At 36.2% G+C, this 19,301-nt stretch overlaps 2 protein-coding genes and 2 pseudogenes across 2 annotated transcripts; 2 read left to right on the top strand and 2 right to left on the bottom strand.

Annotated features, from left to right (window-relative positions):
* Window positions 1-6,149: 6,149 nt before the first annotated feature.
* Window positions 6,150-7,939, top strand: DEFB127 (defensin beta 127). The gene is made up of 2 exons (XM_039863708.1): window positions 6,150-6,198; window positions 7,710-7,939. The coding sequence occupies exons 1-2, from the start codon at window positions 6,150-6,152 to the stop codon at window positions 7,937-7,939; spliced, it is 279 nt and encodes a 92-aa protein (XP_039719642.1).
* Window positions 7,940-12,190: 4,251 nt separating this feature from the next.
* LOC120603362 (lupus La protein homolog) lies at window positions 12,191-13,541 on the bottom strand (annotated as a pseudogene).
* On the top strand, window positions 13,530-13,648 carry LOC120604285 (uncharacterized; annotated as a pseudogene).
* A 3,169-nt stretch (window positions 13,649-16,817) lies between these two features.
* Window positions 16,818-18,793, bottom strand: DEFB128 (defensin beta 128). The gene is made up of 2 exons (XM_039863995.1): window positions 18,532-18,793; window positions 16,818-17,082 (listed from the first exon to the last, which is right to left on the bottom strand). Exons 1-2 carry the CDS (start codon window positions 18,707-18,709, stop codon window positions 16,847-16,849), a joined length of 414 nt encoding a protein of 137 aa, XP_039719929.1. The 5' UTR covers window positions 18,710-18,793; the 3' UTR covers window positions 16,818-16,846.
* Window positions 18,794-19,301: the final 508 nt, after the last annotated feature.

Genomic DNA, 19,301 nt, shown 5'->3' with positions numbered 1-19,301 from the left:
TACTATTAAGACCTATATTTATGCATGTATTTACCATTATTAACTTACCAACAACCTTCAGAAATAACACTTAAACAATATGAAGCATTATATACTTCTCATAACTCCTCAGACTTAACTGATTGTCCTTACTTGATGCTTATAGGTGACTCCACGACAAGTCACCTAGAAAGGAAACTCATGTCCACAAGAAGACTATCAATAATAAAACCAATTTCTTTACTAGAACTTACACCGTGTAAAGGTTCATGGCAAAGGTAAAGAGTGGTGATCTGGGGACCTCAGAGTTTAATTCTCTTAAATTTACATTTGCCTCCAATAAAGATTTCTTCTATGTCAATTTCTTTTGATATAAAAGATATTCCTGTGAAAAATTTGTATTGCCTGAATGATGGAGATAGTTCTCATCTAAACCAACTGGCTTGTTTATTTTTTATCTTTTTGATATGCATATCAATGGTTCACAGGGTTGAAAGTTTTTGAAAAATGAAATCAACGGTCTAAGGATAATCTAGGTAAATACCTCCTCCTAGTGGAGACTTTTGATTTAGTGAAAGTCAGATACCTTAAGAGTTACCCAAGGTTTTCAATTACAGAACTAACTCTCTCTTTCTCATGCATACATACACATTTAAATAATAATGAAATAAATAAAATAACAAAGATAAATATTACATATGTTAAAAGAAAATTAAAAGATCAAAATAATTTCCTCAAAGACAAGGAATATCTAGTAAAAAAAAAAATTCCTCTTGCATCGCTTTTTAAAATTGTGGTAAAATACATATAACATAAAATTGCCATTTTAAGTGCACAATTCAGTGACATTAAATACATTCAGAATGTGCAACCATCACTGCTATATCTTCCAAATTCCTCTCATGACTCCCCCCAAAAAACTCTGTAATTATTAAGCAATAACTCTCATTTTTCATTCCCCTCAGGCCTTGATAACCTCTAATGTATTTTCTCTCTCTCTTAATTTGCCTAGTCTAGATGTTTTATATCAATGAAATAATATAATATAATTTCTTTTGTGTCCATCTTACTTTGCTTAGCAGAGAATGTTCAAGTTTTATCCATGTTGGAGAATGTAATCTGAACTTCATTTCTTTCTATGGCTGAATAATATTCTTTTGTATGTATAGATCACATTTTGTTTACCCATTCTTCTATTGATGAACATTTGGGTTATTTCTAACTTTTGGCTATTGTGATTACTGTTGTTATGCACATTTAAGTACAAGTATCTGCTCACATCCCTGTTTTCAATTTTGAGGGGAACATACATAAATTTTAGGTACATATCTAGTGGAATTGTTGGATCATATTGTAATTTTATGTGTAACCTTATTTGGAAGTGCCAAATTGTTTTCAATTGTGGTTGCATAATTTTATATTTCAGTCAACAATGCAGGAAGCTTCCAATTTCTCCACACCCTCACCAATATTTTTTATTTTTCTTTTTTAAAATTTTAACTATATTAGTAGGTGTGAAGTATTATCTGATTTTGGTTCTGACTTGTGTTTTTTATATCTTCATGATGAATTGACTCTATTATTAATAGATAATGTCCCACTCTGTATCATAACAGTTTTTGACTTAAAGTCTATTTTGTCTTACATTAATAAGGCCATCCCAGCTCTCTTTTGGTTACTGTTTGTATGAAGTACCTTTTTCCATCTTTTCACTTCCCACCTATTTGTTTCTTTGAATCTAAATAAGTCTCTCTTAAGCAACATATAGTTAGATCATGTTTTGGGAATTTTTTAAAATTAATTTTGCCGATCTCTGTCATTCAATTGGAGAGTTTAATCCATTTACATTTAAAGTAATTACTGATAATAAATGGTTTTATATACCGTTTTGCTATTTAGATGTATATTTAGTTCCTCTGCCCATTTTTTTAAATCAAATTGAGTTGTATGAGTTCGTCATATATTTTGGCTTTAATTTCTTATCTGACATATTATTTGCATATATAGTTCCCATTCTGTAAGTTGCTTTTCATTTTATTGATTGTTTCTTTTGCTGCTCAGAAATCTTTTAGTTTAATGTAGTCCCACTTGTTGATTTTTGCTTTTGTTGCTTCCACTTTTGGTGTCATATAAAAAAAACATTGCCTAGATCAATATCAAGAAGCTTCTTCCTTATGTTTTCTTTTAGGAGTTTTATGATACCAGGTCTTATGTTTAAGTCTTTGAATCATTATGAGTTAATATTTGTAAGTGGTAAGAGTCCAATTTTATTGTTCTGATATGGTTATCTAGTTTTCCCAACACCATTTATTGAAGAAACTATCCTTTCCCATCAGTATTCTTGACTTCTTTGTCAAATATTAGTTGACCATATATGCAGGGGTTTATTTCTGGGTTCTCTATTCTGTCCCATTGGTCTATTTGTCTATTTTTATGCCAGTATCATACTGTTTTGATTGTTATAGCTTTCTAATATAGTTTGAAATCAGGACGTGTAATGATTCCAGCTTTGTTCTTTCTCAGGATTGCTTTATCTACTTAGGGTCTTTTATGGTTCCATACAAATTTTAAGATTATTTTTTCTATTTCTATGAGAAATGCCATTAGAATTTTGATAGGGATTGCGTTGAATCTCTAGATGGCTTTGGGTGGTATGCACATTTTAACGATATTAATTCTTCCAATTTGTGACCACTGGCATATCTTTCCATTTGTTTGTGTCTTCTTCAATTATTTTCATCAGGGTCCAAGAGTTTTTATTGCAAACATCTTTTACTTCCCTGGTTAAATTTAATTTTATTGTTTTTGATGCTACCATGAATGGAATAGTTTTCTTTATTTTTCAGATGTTTTGCTGTTAGTTACATTTAGAAATGTAACTGATTTCTCTATATTGATTCTATATCTGAAACTTTATTGCCTCATTTCTTAAGGAAACTACCTGGGAAAACTGTTTGCTTATATGCTATACCTTTAAAAAAAAAATAGTTTTTGTAAATCAAAGAGGAAAACCTTCATTCGAGAACGCCCTTACATTGATGAAGCCTGGGGAAAAATGCAAATGGAGGCCCACATAGCTAATAAGTACTTAAAAATTATAAATCATACAAATTACTAAAAAAAATAAATTATATCCCCTTACTTAGACAAATACATCTGCAAAGCCAAGTTTAAATTTTACATTTCCAGACTCTTTGGAGTTTTATCCCAGAACATGGCATCCCTAAGAGAACCAAACTCAGGGCTCCAGATTCCATCCTGCAGCTTGATTCTTTTTACTTCCCAAACTGTGAGGGGCCTTGGGAAGATATATGTAAAGACATACAGACTTGGGAAGGAGGCCACAAACAATTAGAGTATGGATTCTGGGTTCCAGTTACCCAGAGCATAATCTAGAAGGATAAAGCAGTGAAAGCAGTGTCTAGATTAACATATCCCTTTGGCTTCAGTGACATTTTGCACTACAGGAAGAGAAGCAGCCAGATGAGGGCAAGAATAGGGACTCTCCAGAGCATACAACCCAGGGTGGGGAAACCCTTTGCTTAGGCATAAGTGTGGTACTTACCTAAACTAAGAGAAAACTCATCTATCTGATGAAAGGAGCAGCACTCATGCTTCCTTTAAAATTAGCCCTTATCCATAAGAACACCTTGCCCAGGTTTGAGAAATCATCCTATTGTATTCTTTCTATTCTGCTCTCTGTGAAGACAGAGAATTCAGAAGACCAGTATATCCTTAGGAATGTAAACATCTCTGGAGCTAGCAGAAATTTGAAGGACCCTAGACTTTCAAAAGCCAAGAAGTGGAAGTGCGAGACAATTTTACTACATCTTTTCTGTTAACCAGGAATATCCCATAAGCTGATATCTGGGTTAAACAATAAAGCTATTTTCATTCTATTAAAGAAAAATTTTAGAATGCTATACAACATTTTTCCAGATGTTTTGTTTAGATAGTAGTCATGCTGCTGGTTATTTCTTTTCTTCTTTTGATTTTTATATTTCTTGATTCTTGTTAATAAATCACATGTTACATAATAAATCTATTTTTTAAATATTGTTTTTAATTGACATTAAGAGAAAAATAAAACAAAAATCTTTCAAACAAACACAACTTCCTTGGCTGACTCATTTAAATAATCAAATGCCTAGTTATATGTAGATTTTCAGCTTTGCGAGGGCCAGCACCCCTAAACTTCGCATTGTTCAATGGTCAGCTGTAATTTGTTCTCCTAACTCTTCAACTCAGTGGAGCTTGGTGGATAAATTATCCAGAAATTTCTTATACTTATGCTCTTTTATAAGTAGTATATCAAACATTTTGTTCTTTTCAATGTCCTAGTGGACTTTGAGATTCTTAGATTTAACAGTATGTACTGATTGGTGATTTCTTCCTCACTAAGAAACTTTGTGTTCTTTATTCATGCCATCTTGCTCATGGGAACACCTACTGGTCAAGCCCTAAGAGGATTTGGGAAAAAGAAGACTCTTTATGGAAATCTAGGTTCATAGACTCTGGCAACAGGGGACAGAAAAGACACACATATAGACATGCATACACACATACAAGCACACACATTACTGAAGTGGGAGTAGAGAGACACCATTTTTTCTAAGATGCAGTCTTAATGTTTGTTATCTATGAGACAAAGGAATATAAGTTTCTAATCAAGTAGTTGGTGAAGACAGTACAGGTTAAGTACAGAATGTTCTCTCCATTGTATAAGCAATACATTTTGTAAATATAAATATATGAACAAACATTTTAAAAACTCTTTCATCTTCAAAACTCAAAGATCAATTTATCAGACCTGCCCTGTTTATATTTCTCTATCAAAAATATTTTGTTTTGCTTCAATAAAAATGATTTACTTCAATAAAACTCCAGCCAATAACTAGGACTCCTTTGTTCCTCTTCCTTTAGACATTTAATTCCTTGGACACATTACAACCCTGTATTAATCCAACTATCTGTTGTACATTTCTATATTTAGATAGGCAAGTGTTGCCAGTGGCATTACACAGAAGCATACATTGATACTACTATAAATTCAATTAGTTCATCTACACAGTCCTGAGGCTATTGTATTGGACCACATACAGTCAGAGCCTGACTGAAAGGTTGTTAAACTAAGGGCTATAAAGATGGTATAATCCCTCAAAGCTTATTTTATCAATTATAGTACTCAGTTGGAATACAGGATAAATTGTTATGATTCAAAAAGATTTCTAGGTTGGTCTTAGACATGAAAATGACTGCAAGCCAGTCAAAGGAAAGTCTGTCTTTCAAAAGAGTTATAATGCCATAGAAGTCAAAGCTTGTGTAACAAAATTATTCACACAGTCTCCTAAACCTGCACTAACAGGAAATGTGTTGCTAAAGTAGCAGAGTCTCCAGGAGAATTTCCCCACTCCTCCAACTTCCTCCAAGATATGGCCACTGAGATCAATGAGCAAGGGAAATCTTAGCAGAAAGAAGAGCAGAAAGAATACAAATTAACTAAAGAGTTCTCTATACTGGGGGGGGGGCTGAGGGGGATTCTTGCTATTATAGTCCATCAGGACAATGCTTTATGCTATGTTATCTCTGTCTTTTCTTCATTTTTTGCTGTTTCTAAATGAAATTTTTATTTTAGTCATCCTATTATTCTTCCATTATTTTACATTGCTTGTCTTTGAATAATTAATCTAGGATATGAAAATGAAAATTGGCTAGTATTTGGATTGACTGAAATTGGATTGACAGTCACCCAGAGATCCTTGACTTAGCTGAATGCAGTAAATGGAATGGGTTTCATTATTTATATTTCCTCATTCATTCATAGAAGTGAGTACATGTCTGCCTTGGTCTAGCTGGGCAGGGAGCCAAAGTAGAGAAAGCACAGACTCTTATCACCAGCAGTCCACGGCCCACAGAATGGCATCAGGTGTGATGAAATGGAACACGCTGTGTCTCTGAATTCCATGTGGGGGTAAAATGGGTGACCTCAAATTTCCTGTGCCTGCCCACATGATGCAAATTCCACAGTTCAGAAGTTTGGGGGCACGCTTCATATCGTACCATGTGTTCTGGTTCAGTGCATAAGAATTCAAGTCTCTGAGGAAGGTGACATGGTGTGCAATTCACTGGACCAAGAGCTTTGGCTGCCACCTCCTTTGAGAAGCCTGGCCATGAAGCTCATCCTGATCATTGCAATTCTGCTATTCCAGAAATCCACAGGTAATCCAGAGCTTCCCAGGGACTCACGCAAATCAACAATGGGATGGAATATTTTTAAGAATCTGAGGTAATTTCATAAGTCACAGTATAATAAGATAGATCCACTAGAGATAGCTGAAGTCTACCCAACATCATCAGAAATTCCCTCTTCCTAAGGCCTTCTACCATGGTACTAGTCTTAAAAAGGAGTACTTGGAGCTGAAAAGAGATCCTAATTTCCTCTGGGAAGGTCACATTATAGAAAGAAATGAGCTCAATATCTAGGGATGCCCTTATTTCTGTGGATACAGTTTTTACTCTGGCACCCAACCATATTCCATATTTATTAGTCTATTTTACTACACTGTGTAAATAGTGGAAGAAGCACAGACTTTGGAGTCAGTTTGAGAAACGTGGCTTCAGTGTTTACTGCTAGTTTGTCAACTTTCAATAAATGGTGAAGACTCTCTGAGCCTGTTTTGTCACTTGTGGAGATAATGATTTCTGGCTCATGGGGGCTTTGTTAAATTATATAACATTTGTGAAACATCTAGCTTGGCACATACTAAGAACTTAAAAATTAGTTTTCCTTTCTCTTTCAAAACCAGATCTCTTACATTTGTCTCTTATTATAGGAATAGTAATGGTCTGTCCCTGGCCCCCTAAACTCTTAAGAATCAAAGGAGCTCTAGAATCTGGGGTTGGAGACAGCATCTTTGTTTTCAGTCTTCATCTTCTAAGATCTATTCCAGGAGATTGTACAAGCCCCGGAGCCAAAATTTGAACATCCTAACTTTTAGGTCATTGAAAATATTTCAGATCACTAAAGGAAAGAATATATATCAAGGTGAGCAAAGGTCTAGAGCTGAACATTAGAGACATTCTTGCCTATGGAGGTGGAGGAAAAATGAGGAGTTGTAGAGGGATAAAATCAAGATTATTGTGATGACGTAAAGCCAAAGGAAGATATGCATTGACAGAATGTACAATGCTACGAATTAATAGGGGAGGAAGATTATTGAGGGGAAAATATACGTGACTGGACAATAAGGACGTTATTCTTGACCATGGTAGTGAGCCTGAACCCAAGAGCATAGTTCGACTCAGACATACATACATAGTAAAGAAATTATTATTGTCTGAGTATCAGAGGTGGGGCAATAGTAAAAAAGTAGTATCCTGAGAACATTCAAATGGAGGTAGATTTGCTGAGGTTCCCAGATGGAGCATAGTGTCATAGCCTAAAGAATTCAGGTCCTTTATTTTCCCAAACAAGATCTGATGCTTTTGGTGGAGTCCACCAGATGTTGGCTGAAAGCCCAAAATCTTGGAGGAACTAAATATGAGAAATGAGTTAGATATAAACACTGAGGTTTATCTTCTTGGGGCATCCTTTGTGGGATATTTTGGGTATACGCCTTGTGGATCTCCCATACACCTAATCCCTGCAAACATTTTCTATCCACCCCATGTTCAAAGTTGCCTTTTGGTCTCAAACACTGACGTTGGCCTATTGTTCTTTATGTGCACAGTAACTGAACAACTTAAGAAATGCTGGGGTGAATATATACAAGGACACTGCAGGAAAATATGCAAAATAAGTGAAATACGTCAAGTACTATGTGAAAATGGGAGATATTGTTGCCTCAATATCGTGGAACTGGAAGCACGTAAAAAAATTACAAAGCCACCTCGTCCAAAGCCAATGACATATGCGTTGACTTTTCCTCAAGATTATGATACAAATATAGAAAGTAATTAACCCCCAAGACAAATTCTACATAAATCAAGTATAATTTTTCATTCATTTATTTCTTAATGTTTCAAAACACTAAAGTGAAGAGATCCACACCTTTTCTCTTCTGATTCCTTAATCCCCAGGAGACCCTAAAGCAGATTCTAATAAAGTTCATTGCCAGTTTTCTGACTGATTTGTTCTTTAACCAGAGATTGAGCGTTCAATATACCAAGTGATGAATTGATAAGAACAACTCAGAACCTCCCCTTGAAAAGTAGTTATAACCAATGCAATAAAAAAAAAATCTATAATGTGGAAGACTGGAACAAGAAACTCAGGAAAGTAGATATGTAATTCAGGAGAGGGAAAGGTGAAGCGAAGTATTCAGGGGAAATGCATGAGTGAGTTTAAAGTGGTGCCTTGTGAAATGTGTCGAATTTCAATAGATGACTGTTAGTAGAGAAGGTGATTTGAGTGAATGGAATGAAATCAACAAATGGAAGGAAATTGGAAAAGACTGGATATTTTAGGAGAATATACATGCACTTTTTTTGGTTTAAGAATAACACATCCAAAGTTGAACTATGGGGAAGTCTAATTTCTTTAGTTCCTATGTAAAAGCGGTGAGCTAGGAAGAAAGAGATGAATAGGATTCCACTATTATGGAGTCACTATATAAGGTGGAGGCAGACATAAATGTGTAACTCGAAGACAGAGTAGCTTCTTTGTTATTGTTGTTTTATGTGTTACCACCAGTAATGTATTCTTTTGGTGATTGGGGTCCTTTGGGGTTTGGAGAAAATGTGAAGGACCTAGAAGTTAGTCTGAATTGCAGTATTAGAAGGGCCAAAATCCAAAATACTGACACCACCAAATGCTGGCAAGGATGTGGAGCAAAACTCTCATTTATTACTGGGGGAGATGCAAAGTGGTAGAGCCAGTTTGGAGGATAGTTTGACAATTCCTCATAAAACTAAACACACCCTTACCATACAATTCAGCAATTGCAGTCCTTAATATTTACCTGGATGAGGTGAAAACTGTCTACACAAAAATTTGCACCCAGGTGTTTATAGCGGTTTTATTCATTATTACCAAAACTTGGAAGAAACCTTCCAAGATGTCCTTCAGTAAGTGAATGAATAAATAAACCGTGGTACCTCCAACAATGAAATATTATTCAACACTAAAAAGAAATGAAATATTAAGTCATGAAAAGACATGAAGGAATCTTAAATGCATATTACTACTTGAAAGAAGCCAACCTGAAAAGGCTACATTCCGTATGATTCCAACTATAAGAATTCTGGAAAAGACAAAACTAGGGGGACGATAAAAAGATCAAAAAGGAAAGAACGGGTAGAACATGGAGGATTTTTAGGGCTGTGAAACTATTCTATATTGTAGATACTAAAATGTAGATATGTGTCATTCTATTTTTGTCACAGCCCATAGAATGTGCAACACCAAGAATGAACCCTAATGCAAACTGTGGACATTGAGTGATGATGTTTCGGTATAGGTTTACAAATGCCAGATGTTGATAATGGGGGAGGCTGTGTATGTGTGGGGAAGGGGGAATACAGGAAATCTCTGTACCTCCCACTCAATTTTGTTGTGAATCTAAAATTACTCTAAAAAAATAAACTCTATTAAAATATATATATATTATATATATTATCAAAACTCAACAGTTACTACAGCAATTGTTTAGAACTTAAATGAGCAAAAGTTTTTGGGGGAGGTGTATTTTATCAGACATGGTTTAGAATTGCCAGCACACAACAATAATAAAAAAGCAGACTCTTAGCTGGTTTTATTAGTGTTCTTAAAATTGCTTCAGACAATTTATGTCCTTATTATCTACTCAAAGGCTAACCACTCTGTCCACCAGTTCCCAATAAAGTGAACCAGAAAAAAAGTCACCTTTCATCAAGTTTAAAAACAAAACAAAACATGAGGACATGATTGCAGTCTGAACAGCCATGATGACAAACTAGCTCTCAGGGTAGAGAGGGGAACTGATTTCCTGATTTAAAGGATTTGCTATGTTCCTGGTATAAATTCTCCCACACAGCTGATCTCAAGCTACAATGTGAAGTCACTGAATGTGGAGTTGGGAAGTAATGCTCACAATCGGCTCCATCTAGCCAGTACAGCCCCACTAGCACACCACTACCTAGTGTGCTAATGTAGTAATTAGAGCATATGTTACTCACTGAGAGCCATGCAGATGCTGTGTGAACATGGCTCTTCTGACTGAAAGAGCTTTCCAGAGCCTGGCAGACAACAGTACTAGCTACACTCAAACACAACCTGGATGCTGGGATGCACATCTTGTGGGCAGTGTACACACTTCTCATTCGCTCCCACCGCCCCCCCCAGGTAAGGCAATCACATTAGGTTCTGAGTCCAGAGTGGATGTTGGGAATCAAGCCTCAGAAAACAGTGAGTAATGACAAAGGCGATCTCAGAAGACTCTTGGGTTGCAGTCAAGGCAGGGGGCTGAGGTAGGCGTGTGTGTGTCAGTGAATATGTGCAAGTTCTCCAGAATGTGCGTGATCTCATGCACAAGGATGAGTTAAAAACAACCAGTCATGTGAAGCAGTCTTAGAGGGAAAGATGTCTTAGAATCAGAGATGTCCCTTCCTCCATTTCAATACACTAGAGTCACAGTTCTAATCTGCACAAGGGAAGTGGGAAGATAAGATCTTTGAACTGGTATAAGACTGGAACTTTGAAAAAGAGAAAAAGTGAACAAAAATGTGTTGAATCTGACCAGGATAGAAGTCATTAGGAAATACTGCTCAGCAAGAAAGGGGAATTTAATTTGGCTCAGTTGGAAAGAAATCATATAATAATTCACAAAGCTAGTTATGAGAAATTTTAATAAATTATCTGTATTTTGTGAGGGCCCACTCATCATACCTTCCAACAGTGCAATGTCAACTGTTATTAAAGTTTTCTTTGCTTCATAAAGTCTACTAGTAACTGACTACCCAAACTCCTGCTCCCTACTAGCTAAAGGAGCAATTAACACATATTTGGACTGACTAAGTAAATGAAAGTTGAGATAAAGCTAAATAATGAGTAGAGGTTGTTATTTCAAAAAGAAATTTGTGGGGAAAGAATATAGAAAGAGAATTTAATGCATAGAAAACAGCTTATGCTAAGGCCCTGAGGTAGGAGAAATATGGCATGTTGGAAGAAACAGGGTTCATGGGTAGAGAACAGGAGAAAGAATGATGTTGAAGAGGTAAGCAGAGACCAATTAGACTTGTTAGGGCTAAGAGACCATGTTAAAGATTTCGATCTTTAACTGAAGAGGAATAGGTAGCCATCAAATATTTTAAGCAGAGAATGATGTGGTCAGGTCTGTACTTTTTAATCACTCTGTATTGAGTGCATATTAAAACTGGAAGTAGATATGGAGAGAGAGATCAAAGGTTCTTACAATGGGCCAGGTGAGAGGTGGTTTGGATCATAGTCGAAGTAGTGAAGGGGGAACAGAGTGGGTAGATTCAAGAGCTATTTGGCAGCTCTAATTTATAATAATTGATTATTCACTGGATGTGGTGGGAGTGAGGATAACTTCCAGGTTTCAGCCCACAGTGACATGAGAAACTGGGTGATTATGATGTCATTCACTGAAGGATAGTGTATATGTAGTATACATATTCACCGAAAGGGAATATGTATATATCTTTGTCATACCTCATTATCACAACTCCAACTGCTGATTTAAATACCTTGAATGAATTCTGGAAGCCATGGATTGAAACAATGATATAGTCTAAACAGTTATGATACATAGAGTTGGTAAGTGAACGCTCAGTGAGATTCCGCCAATACACCAAGAAGGCAGCAGGATCCGACATTTGAAGTATACAGTAACTCTGCTGGAATTATAAATAAATCTTCCTTTATTTAAGTGACTATAAATGGTGCTGATTCTACTTCCTTCAATACAGTAATTCTAGGTCATCTACTCACTCTTCCCAGAATCCACTGATTTGCTATCACTTCATGCCCCAATTCACTCTTTCCCCTCAACTAGCCCAATTTCAGAGGGAAAGGAGACTGTGTCTTCACTATGCCTGGAAATATGGTTTGATCGAGGGTGAGGTGGCTCTCTGAAACAGAAACAATGCCCAGGGAAATACAGTTTTTTTTTTCTTGAACCATTACTTAAGATAATTTTCTCCTTTTTTTCTAAAAAGCAAGCGCTGTTAGTCGTAGTGCAGTATCTCCTCACATCACATCTGAACGTGGAGATCAGAACAAGCCAACCGTGTTAACGAATGAATGCTGGTCAAGCAATACTATAAAAGTGATTCTGTATGAGACCTTGTAGAAAACAGATTTTATTTCAGCACTTTCTGCTAACTTTTGTTTTGTTTTGTTTTGCTCTTATTTATCTGGAAATTTAGCTTCCATTTAATTTAGACTCTTTTCCCAAAGGAATCTTACTTGAAAAGCAAGGTCCCTATCTTTGTCCTTCTGGCCAGGAAACTCAACAAACTTCTTAGCAGATTCAATGCTGTGAAACATAGCAAATGTCGACCCCTTAAATGCTTTGTGCAATGTTCTTCTCATCTGAATATTCAGTACTTGACCTTTATCTTCTAACCATTCTTTTATGTCAACAAAGGTTGCATCAGTTGGGAAACTTTTAAATTAGATGTTTTTTACATTATTTTTATACTCATCAGTCACTTCGGAGAGGGGTTTGCTTGGAAATCTGATTCTAGTTTTAGCTTCACTTATTTCTATGAGTTCTGCCTTTGATCTGCTCAATGCTTCTACTATTACATCAAAGGTTTAACCTGCTAAATTTCATCATTATCTCCAAAGTTACCCAGCCTTCATCCAATTTGATCTGTTTCTTTAAAATTTTTTTCTGGGGCAAATTGAAGTCACCAAAATAACACTCAATTTGATGATAAATTTTGGCCTCCAGGGCAGCTGTTTTTTATTATCACCATTTTCACCCTTTCTGGCTATCTTTAAGGTCCTGATCCCACCAAGCTACATCACACGATCACTACTAGTGATAACAACATCTCAGTCTCCCTTCGCCACTTGCTGGCCTAACACACTTAAAGGAGAGTCATCTTTTGTTCCTTTTTAAATTGGGTTGTTATTTTATTATTGAGTTGCAATAGTTCTTTATGTATTCTAGATAAAGTCTCTATCAGACATATGATTTGCCAAAATTTTCTACCATTCTGTGGATTATCTCTGTATGGTGTCCATTGAAGCATAAAAGTTTTTAATTTTGTTAATGTTCAGTTGTTCGCTGTATTCTTAATTTTTTTTAAATAAAGGTAGACTCCATGCAAACTCTGGGGGGTGTGCTGTGTGTTTGTGCAAGTCATCAGATGTGTTACTTGAAATAAGCTTTCTTTCTCCCCAGCATGGTAATGCTTACCATGTCACTGTTCTTAACTAAAAAATACTGTACGTCACTAAATTTTTATTTTACTACTTCAAATTGGTTAACTATGTTTTACTTTATCTAAGAACCATAATTCTTTTTAATTTGTAGTAGAAGTTATATATAATTGCCTTCCAAATCTTACCAGGTTGAAACATAACAAGAAATCCTAAAAGAGTCTATGGCCATGCCGCCCTGAACAAGCCCGATCCCATCTGATCTCGGAAGCTAAGCAGGATCGGGCCTGGTTAGTACTTGGATGAGAGACTACCTAGGAAGACCAGGTGCTGTAGGCATAAAAAATAAAAATAAAAATAAAAAATAAAGGATCGTAAGCTGACAAAGTCCTTGTAATTTTTGAAGTCAACCAAGGGTTGCTCCCCTCAAAAAATAAAAAACAAATAATAAAAAAAGAAATCCTAAAAGATTGTTATTCTGTCATTTGCATACTTCTGTTTTTACATAAGATAGAGATTTCAGATGTGCCTAAGTCTTATGTAACCAACCTGATTCTCAGACTCAGGAAATATCATTTAATGGCATCTGGGTTTTTGATATTTATCTGACATGAACTATTTGAATAGGGGTTATTTAATGGTAATATCTGAATTATTATTTCTTCTAATTATTTTCTACTAGTTTATCCATATTTTCTAATAGCATTAATTGGCTATTTTTTGAAAGCTTGATAAGTACCACACTGGAAATGAATATCTATATATTCCCAAGAACCACTGATTAATTGAAGCTAAATTAGAACATATGAACATAAAATATCATCATGAAGTTGCTTTGATCATGGCTTGTCTTAAGAATCTCATGCTCTACCAACTGAGCTAGCCGGGCATCAGCTGATCATGGCTTGTCTTAAATACTTGGTTATCTCTAAAACCAATGGTTGAAGTGGATCTTAATTGTCACTGTCATAATCCTAGTCTTTACTAATTAAGGATTACTAAGGAGCAAATCCTCTATTTGTACCTCTGTGCTGAAAAATTGTCCAATACACAATTTATCATGTCTTAGATATGAGGTCATAGGAAACATAAGCCCACTAAAACTCACTTCAGAAAAGGAGGACCTATTATAAGAAATGATAACAATCACATGAAGCCGTAGGGACTAGAACCAATAGAATCAAAAGGAACTAGAAATCAATCTCTCTCTCTCTCTCTCTCACTCTGTCTCTTTCTCCCTCCCCTCCTCCTTCCCTGCCTCCCTCCCTTCATCTTTTCTAATTCAGTAGTGTACCAGGACCCAACTTGGATATCCATAAAAGTAGGTTCGGCCTCTATATACACATTTGTTACCCACCCTGGTCAAATTACTTGTAGCCAAGATAGCAGGGTTATCTGGTCCTCCACTCTCTTGCCAGAGCCCATAGAATTAAGTTCTCTGAGAAGATCTATGAGCAAATTTTCTAAGAAGGGATGAGTGTGAATAGGAAATAATTAATATCTCCTGCACCTTTTATGAGCATTGTCCAAGACCCCCAGAGAGACGGGTGGCCCTAATTGCTGCTATGTAGTAGAAAACTGACTGGAACATTCTGGCAATTGAAAAATGTCCTATGAATAAGATTGTGGAGAATGTTCTAAAAATAGATCCAAGAATAATAAGGTACCAATAATACTGCCAAAAGTGTGCATAATAAAAATATAGGATTTCAATTTAATTTTGTATATAAAAATAAAGTGGACAAATAAACATGCATCTAACAATTACTGACCATATCCACTTCTCCTATAAGTATGGAGGGATATAAGAAGGATAGTAGGGGAAAAGTCAAAGCAAAAATTAGATCCACCCAAAGTAGAATTCAAGGCTTCATTTTCTGTTCAGTTCATTATAACCCTCTCTCCCAACACAGGAAATACTTCACTGGTTGTTCTGATACTAACTAAACCAAATGGATTCTTGTATCTAATTTATCTGCAGATTCATGTAGAATAGAGGACCCATGTAGATTAAAGACAATGGGTAAGACCCATCTTTACATCCTAGTGACAAAATGCATCCTCCCTAAAAATGCCCGTTATGATCCACAGTGATGGAAGACTGAAAAAGACAGGAACCTATGAAGTGTTGCAATAAAGAAAGGGCTTCCTATATGAGCCTTTTAAAAAACACTCTGAGAATTAAATTGAAATAGTTATTCACTAGCTTCTAAGGTGCTGAAATCATCAACAAAAATATCAAAAATTCTATAACCTTGTTTCCCATACACTTCTCCAAAATTCTCAGAAGGCACACTTAAAACATTAACTTACCCAGCTAAATATTTGTCTCCCTGTCCTCCCTGTGAAACAAGATGGTGAGCTGCTCATGGAGGAATAGGCCCATTTATTTTTTTATCCCAGATGAGTAAAAATATCAGCTTCACTAAAATTATTTATGACCTGTACTTGAACCAATCAATATCAATGGATGTCACCGCAAAATGGTATGTTCTATTCATCTGGAGAGCGTTTCCAACCACCATGACCTACTGAAACTGTATTTACCTCATAAGAAGCTTCTTAAATATGGCCTCCTTATTTATAATGTTTTAAATTTCATACTATTTTTTTAAAATTTCAACTTTACAAAATTATAAGATATTTAAAGTGTATATTGTGGTGATTTGATATACATGACTCCTCCATCTAGTTAATTAACAGTCATCACCTCATATATTTATCTTTCTCTCTCTTTTTTATTAGTGGGGTGGGGGTGAGGGGTGGTGAGATCATTTAAGTACTACTCTCCTAGCAAATTTCAATTATAAAATAGAGTGTTTTAACTATAGTCATTATATTTTACCCTAGATCCTCTGACCTTATTCATCTTACAGCAGAAAGTTTATAAATTTTACGCTATTGAAACAAACCGAGTATATAATGATTTCAAAGATCCTAAGAGTAATATTCACCTAAAAAAAAGTGTCAACTGGTTGTTCAAAATGCTACTAAAAAAGGAAATGAAGCGTGCATATTAAATGAGCTTCAAATGAAGTATTGGAATTATCACCAGCTGACATTATTGTCCATTAGACCTGCCCCCAATAAACGGTATAAAAAGGTTCAAATATCTTGCCTTTCTCTAATGAAATCTTGCTTGTCAGAATAACCTTCTGTACTTGTCCCTACACACACAAAGTTGGGACATTCAGATCTGCTTAGATATAAGAAACTTCATTAAAAGTAGGAGTAATACCTGAAATGCTATAAAAAGGGAGGGGCTAACTTCTACCTCCACCAACATGTTCACTTCATCCCTATATCACCCATCTTACTAGTATAATGCCCAGAACATGACTAACTATTCATTTATGTTTGAAGTGTTCAAAAAAGTGAGTGAATACATTAATAAATAAATTCAGAGAAGCATAGGACTTTATTACGTAGAGACTTAAGTTCACAGAAAGAAGTAGATAAATCTCTTGCCCCAGCCTGTTGTATTAGGTGGCACTTTTGATTTAGGAAGAGTAGAGACCAGTGGAGCAAGCACTTGATTTACGGTTGGATTGTGAAAACTGTGATGGTGGGTAAAATGACATAGTCCAGCTTCTGATCGGACAGCAATGGAAACTGAAGTACATCTTTGGCTTCCTCCTGTTTTTTGTTTCTGCCTTCATTAACACAACATAATTTCCCATTTAGACATGATATTTCAGATATTTCCCCCATTTCACATTTCTTCCTGCAGTAGCCTGCTATATTGTTAAAGCATTTTTTGGGTCGCACGGCATCTGTGCACAAGAAACAACATTGAACCCAGATTAGTTCCTGAAGCAGACTGGAAAAGGTGAGTGATTCTCCACATGCTTATGGCCTCCTGTGGTCCCAGAGTAAACTTTATGCTGATATGGGAAAGCTCAGAGCCTCCCCCTTGAAAAATATACTAAATTAAGGACATTCAAAACTCCAGCTCCTAGCCAATGCACAACTGGATCTGAGAACATTAGAACTTATATGACAAAAGTGAAGAAAGAGCACAATTTATGGTTCTTGAATGAAGCTATATTCAACCCCTAGGATCCTGGCAAATCTGACTCTATCTTCTATGCTCCAAAGTCAGCACTCCCTCAGTCCTACTCAGTCCAGTGTCCTCAGAGAGTACCAACTTGTCACCATGGCACTATTAAAAACCAAATTAACTTTTAAGAGTATAACAGTCAGTGGGTTTCACACTGACACGGGAAGCAGCAATCTCCCTCTACCAAGACTTCATGGGTCTCAGCAGTAAATGCTGTTGAGAACTTCTTCCCTTATTCAACCTTTATAACTTCTCCATAACCTGCTCCCCACCTCACTTGCTCACTTGCACTCTCTCCCCCACCCCTCACTCCTCTCTCCATCCTCTTTTTGGTCTCAGAATAATGTGTTGCCCAGGGATCAAACTCAATTCCATGTATACCTTTTTTCCTAGAGATCCAAATTGTCATCTATATGGAGTATTGCATTGAGGTCCTAAATCTTCTGTTTTCAGTTCTTTATTTGCCCCTGTATACAAGCTCATGGAATAAAGATGGAGAACGAACACAAGGTACTCCCTATCTTAAATTCCAGAACCAGGGAGCATCTTTGAAGGTTAGAAAGGTATTTTTAGAGCTCCAAAAAGACCATATGCCTTCCTACAGTGGCAAGGGAGAAGGGAACTCTCACTGACAGAGCTCCTACCATGAACTTGGTGCTTCACATTTGTAAACTCATGTAATCCTCACATGAAATACAATTATTATAAAATTTAGCCATTATACTCACTTAACAGATGAGGAAACTGAGATTCAAAGGGAGTATTAGCTCATTCAGACAACTAGTCTCTGATGAAGACATATTTTGACTTCACATCTATGTGACTCCAAAGCTTGTCCTGTTCTCCTTACTGGTGTAGTATAGACCAAACATGAATGAATGGAAAAAGAGATGGCCAGGTTCCTGGGTGAAAATTTTGTTGTACATTATAAAGATAATTTTAGATAATGGGCTCATATTTACCTTTGGACAGGACTTCCGAGCGTATGGCCCTGATCTATTTTTACATCCCTAGATGCTCTCTTCTAAGACACAGACTTAAGTCAGGCACCCAGGATACTTTCTATGATATTGGCAAGATACCAACAATCTTGAATACTCTGACCCCATCCCTATGGACAGTAACATCTCCTAGGATTTCATGGTACATTCGGACAAGTTACCTGTTGGTACCTCAAACAGCAGAATAATGAGAACCAGAAACAGCTTCATGTTTACAGACTTCTCAAGAAAATAGGCAGCAGGATTTCTTTGTCCCGTAATCTGTGTCACACAGAATCCTTCAAGATGAGCCAGAGTTTTGATGCTATCAGCATTCCGAGCTCTCATTTTAATCCACATGAATAAACAGAAAATCCAAGTCTACCTCCACCTACATTCCCAAATATGGAGTTCATAATCACAGAATGTTCCATCATATCACACCCACTCCTCCTTCCTCAGGATATGAGCTTCCAGAGAAACAATAATTTCTCCACCCGGGCCATCAGCCCATGAGGGTCAAGTTTGTTGGTCATATGTCTGGTCTGTGTGGGACATTCTAGTTCATTCTTATTTTTCCAATGTCCCATCAGCTAGTGCCACCTTTCACTCAAAAAAGTAACCTGGTTTAGAAGATTAATTAAATTGTTAACTAATCTAGGTAGACATATAAACCATCCAATAATATTTTTTAATGTATAAAACTTCCAGAAAATCATCTAGGAGTAAGATTACTTTTAGGTTCGGCTAGATAAATTAATATTATTTCAGAGTTTCCCATTCAGTACAACTCAATTCTACAGCTGAAGTCTTTCAGAAAATCACATCTCTTTAAAACAGTATTTGACTCATGAACTGGTCCCTGCCCTCCTCTCCCACGGCATTTTCTGGAGCCACTTAATGTTTCTGCCAAATTAGTGTGGGTGCCCCTACCAACCTGTTACTTCCATAA

Source organism: Pteropus medius, unplaced genomic scaffold (genome assembly GCF_902729225.1).
Source record: "Pteropus medius unplaced genomic scaffold, Ma_sr-lr_union100, whole genome shotgun sequence".
NCBI lineage: Eukaryota > Metazoa > Chordata > Mammalia > Chiroptera > Pteropodidae > Pteropus > Pteropus medius.
This window is presented reverse-complemented; position numbering and strand designations above follow the sequence as displayed.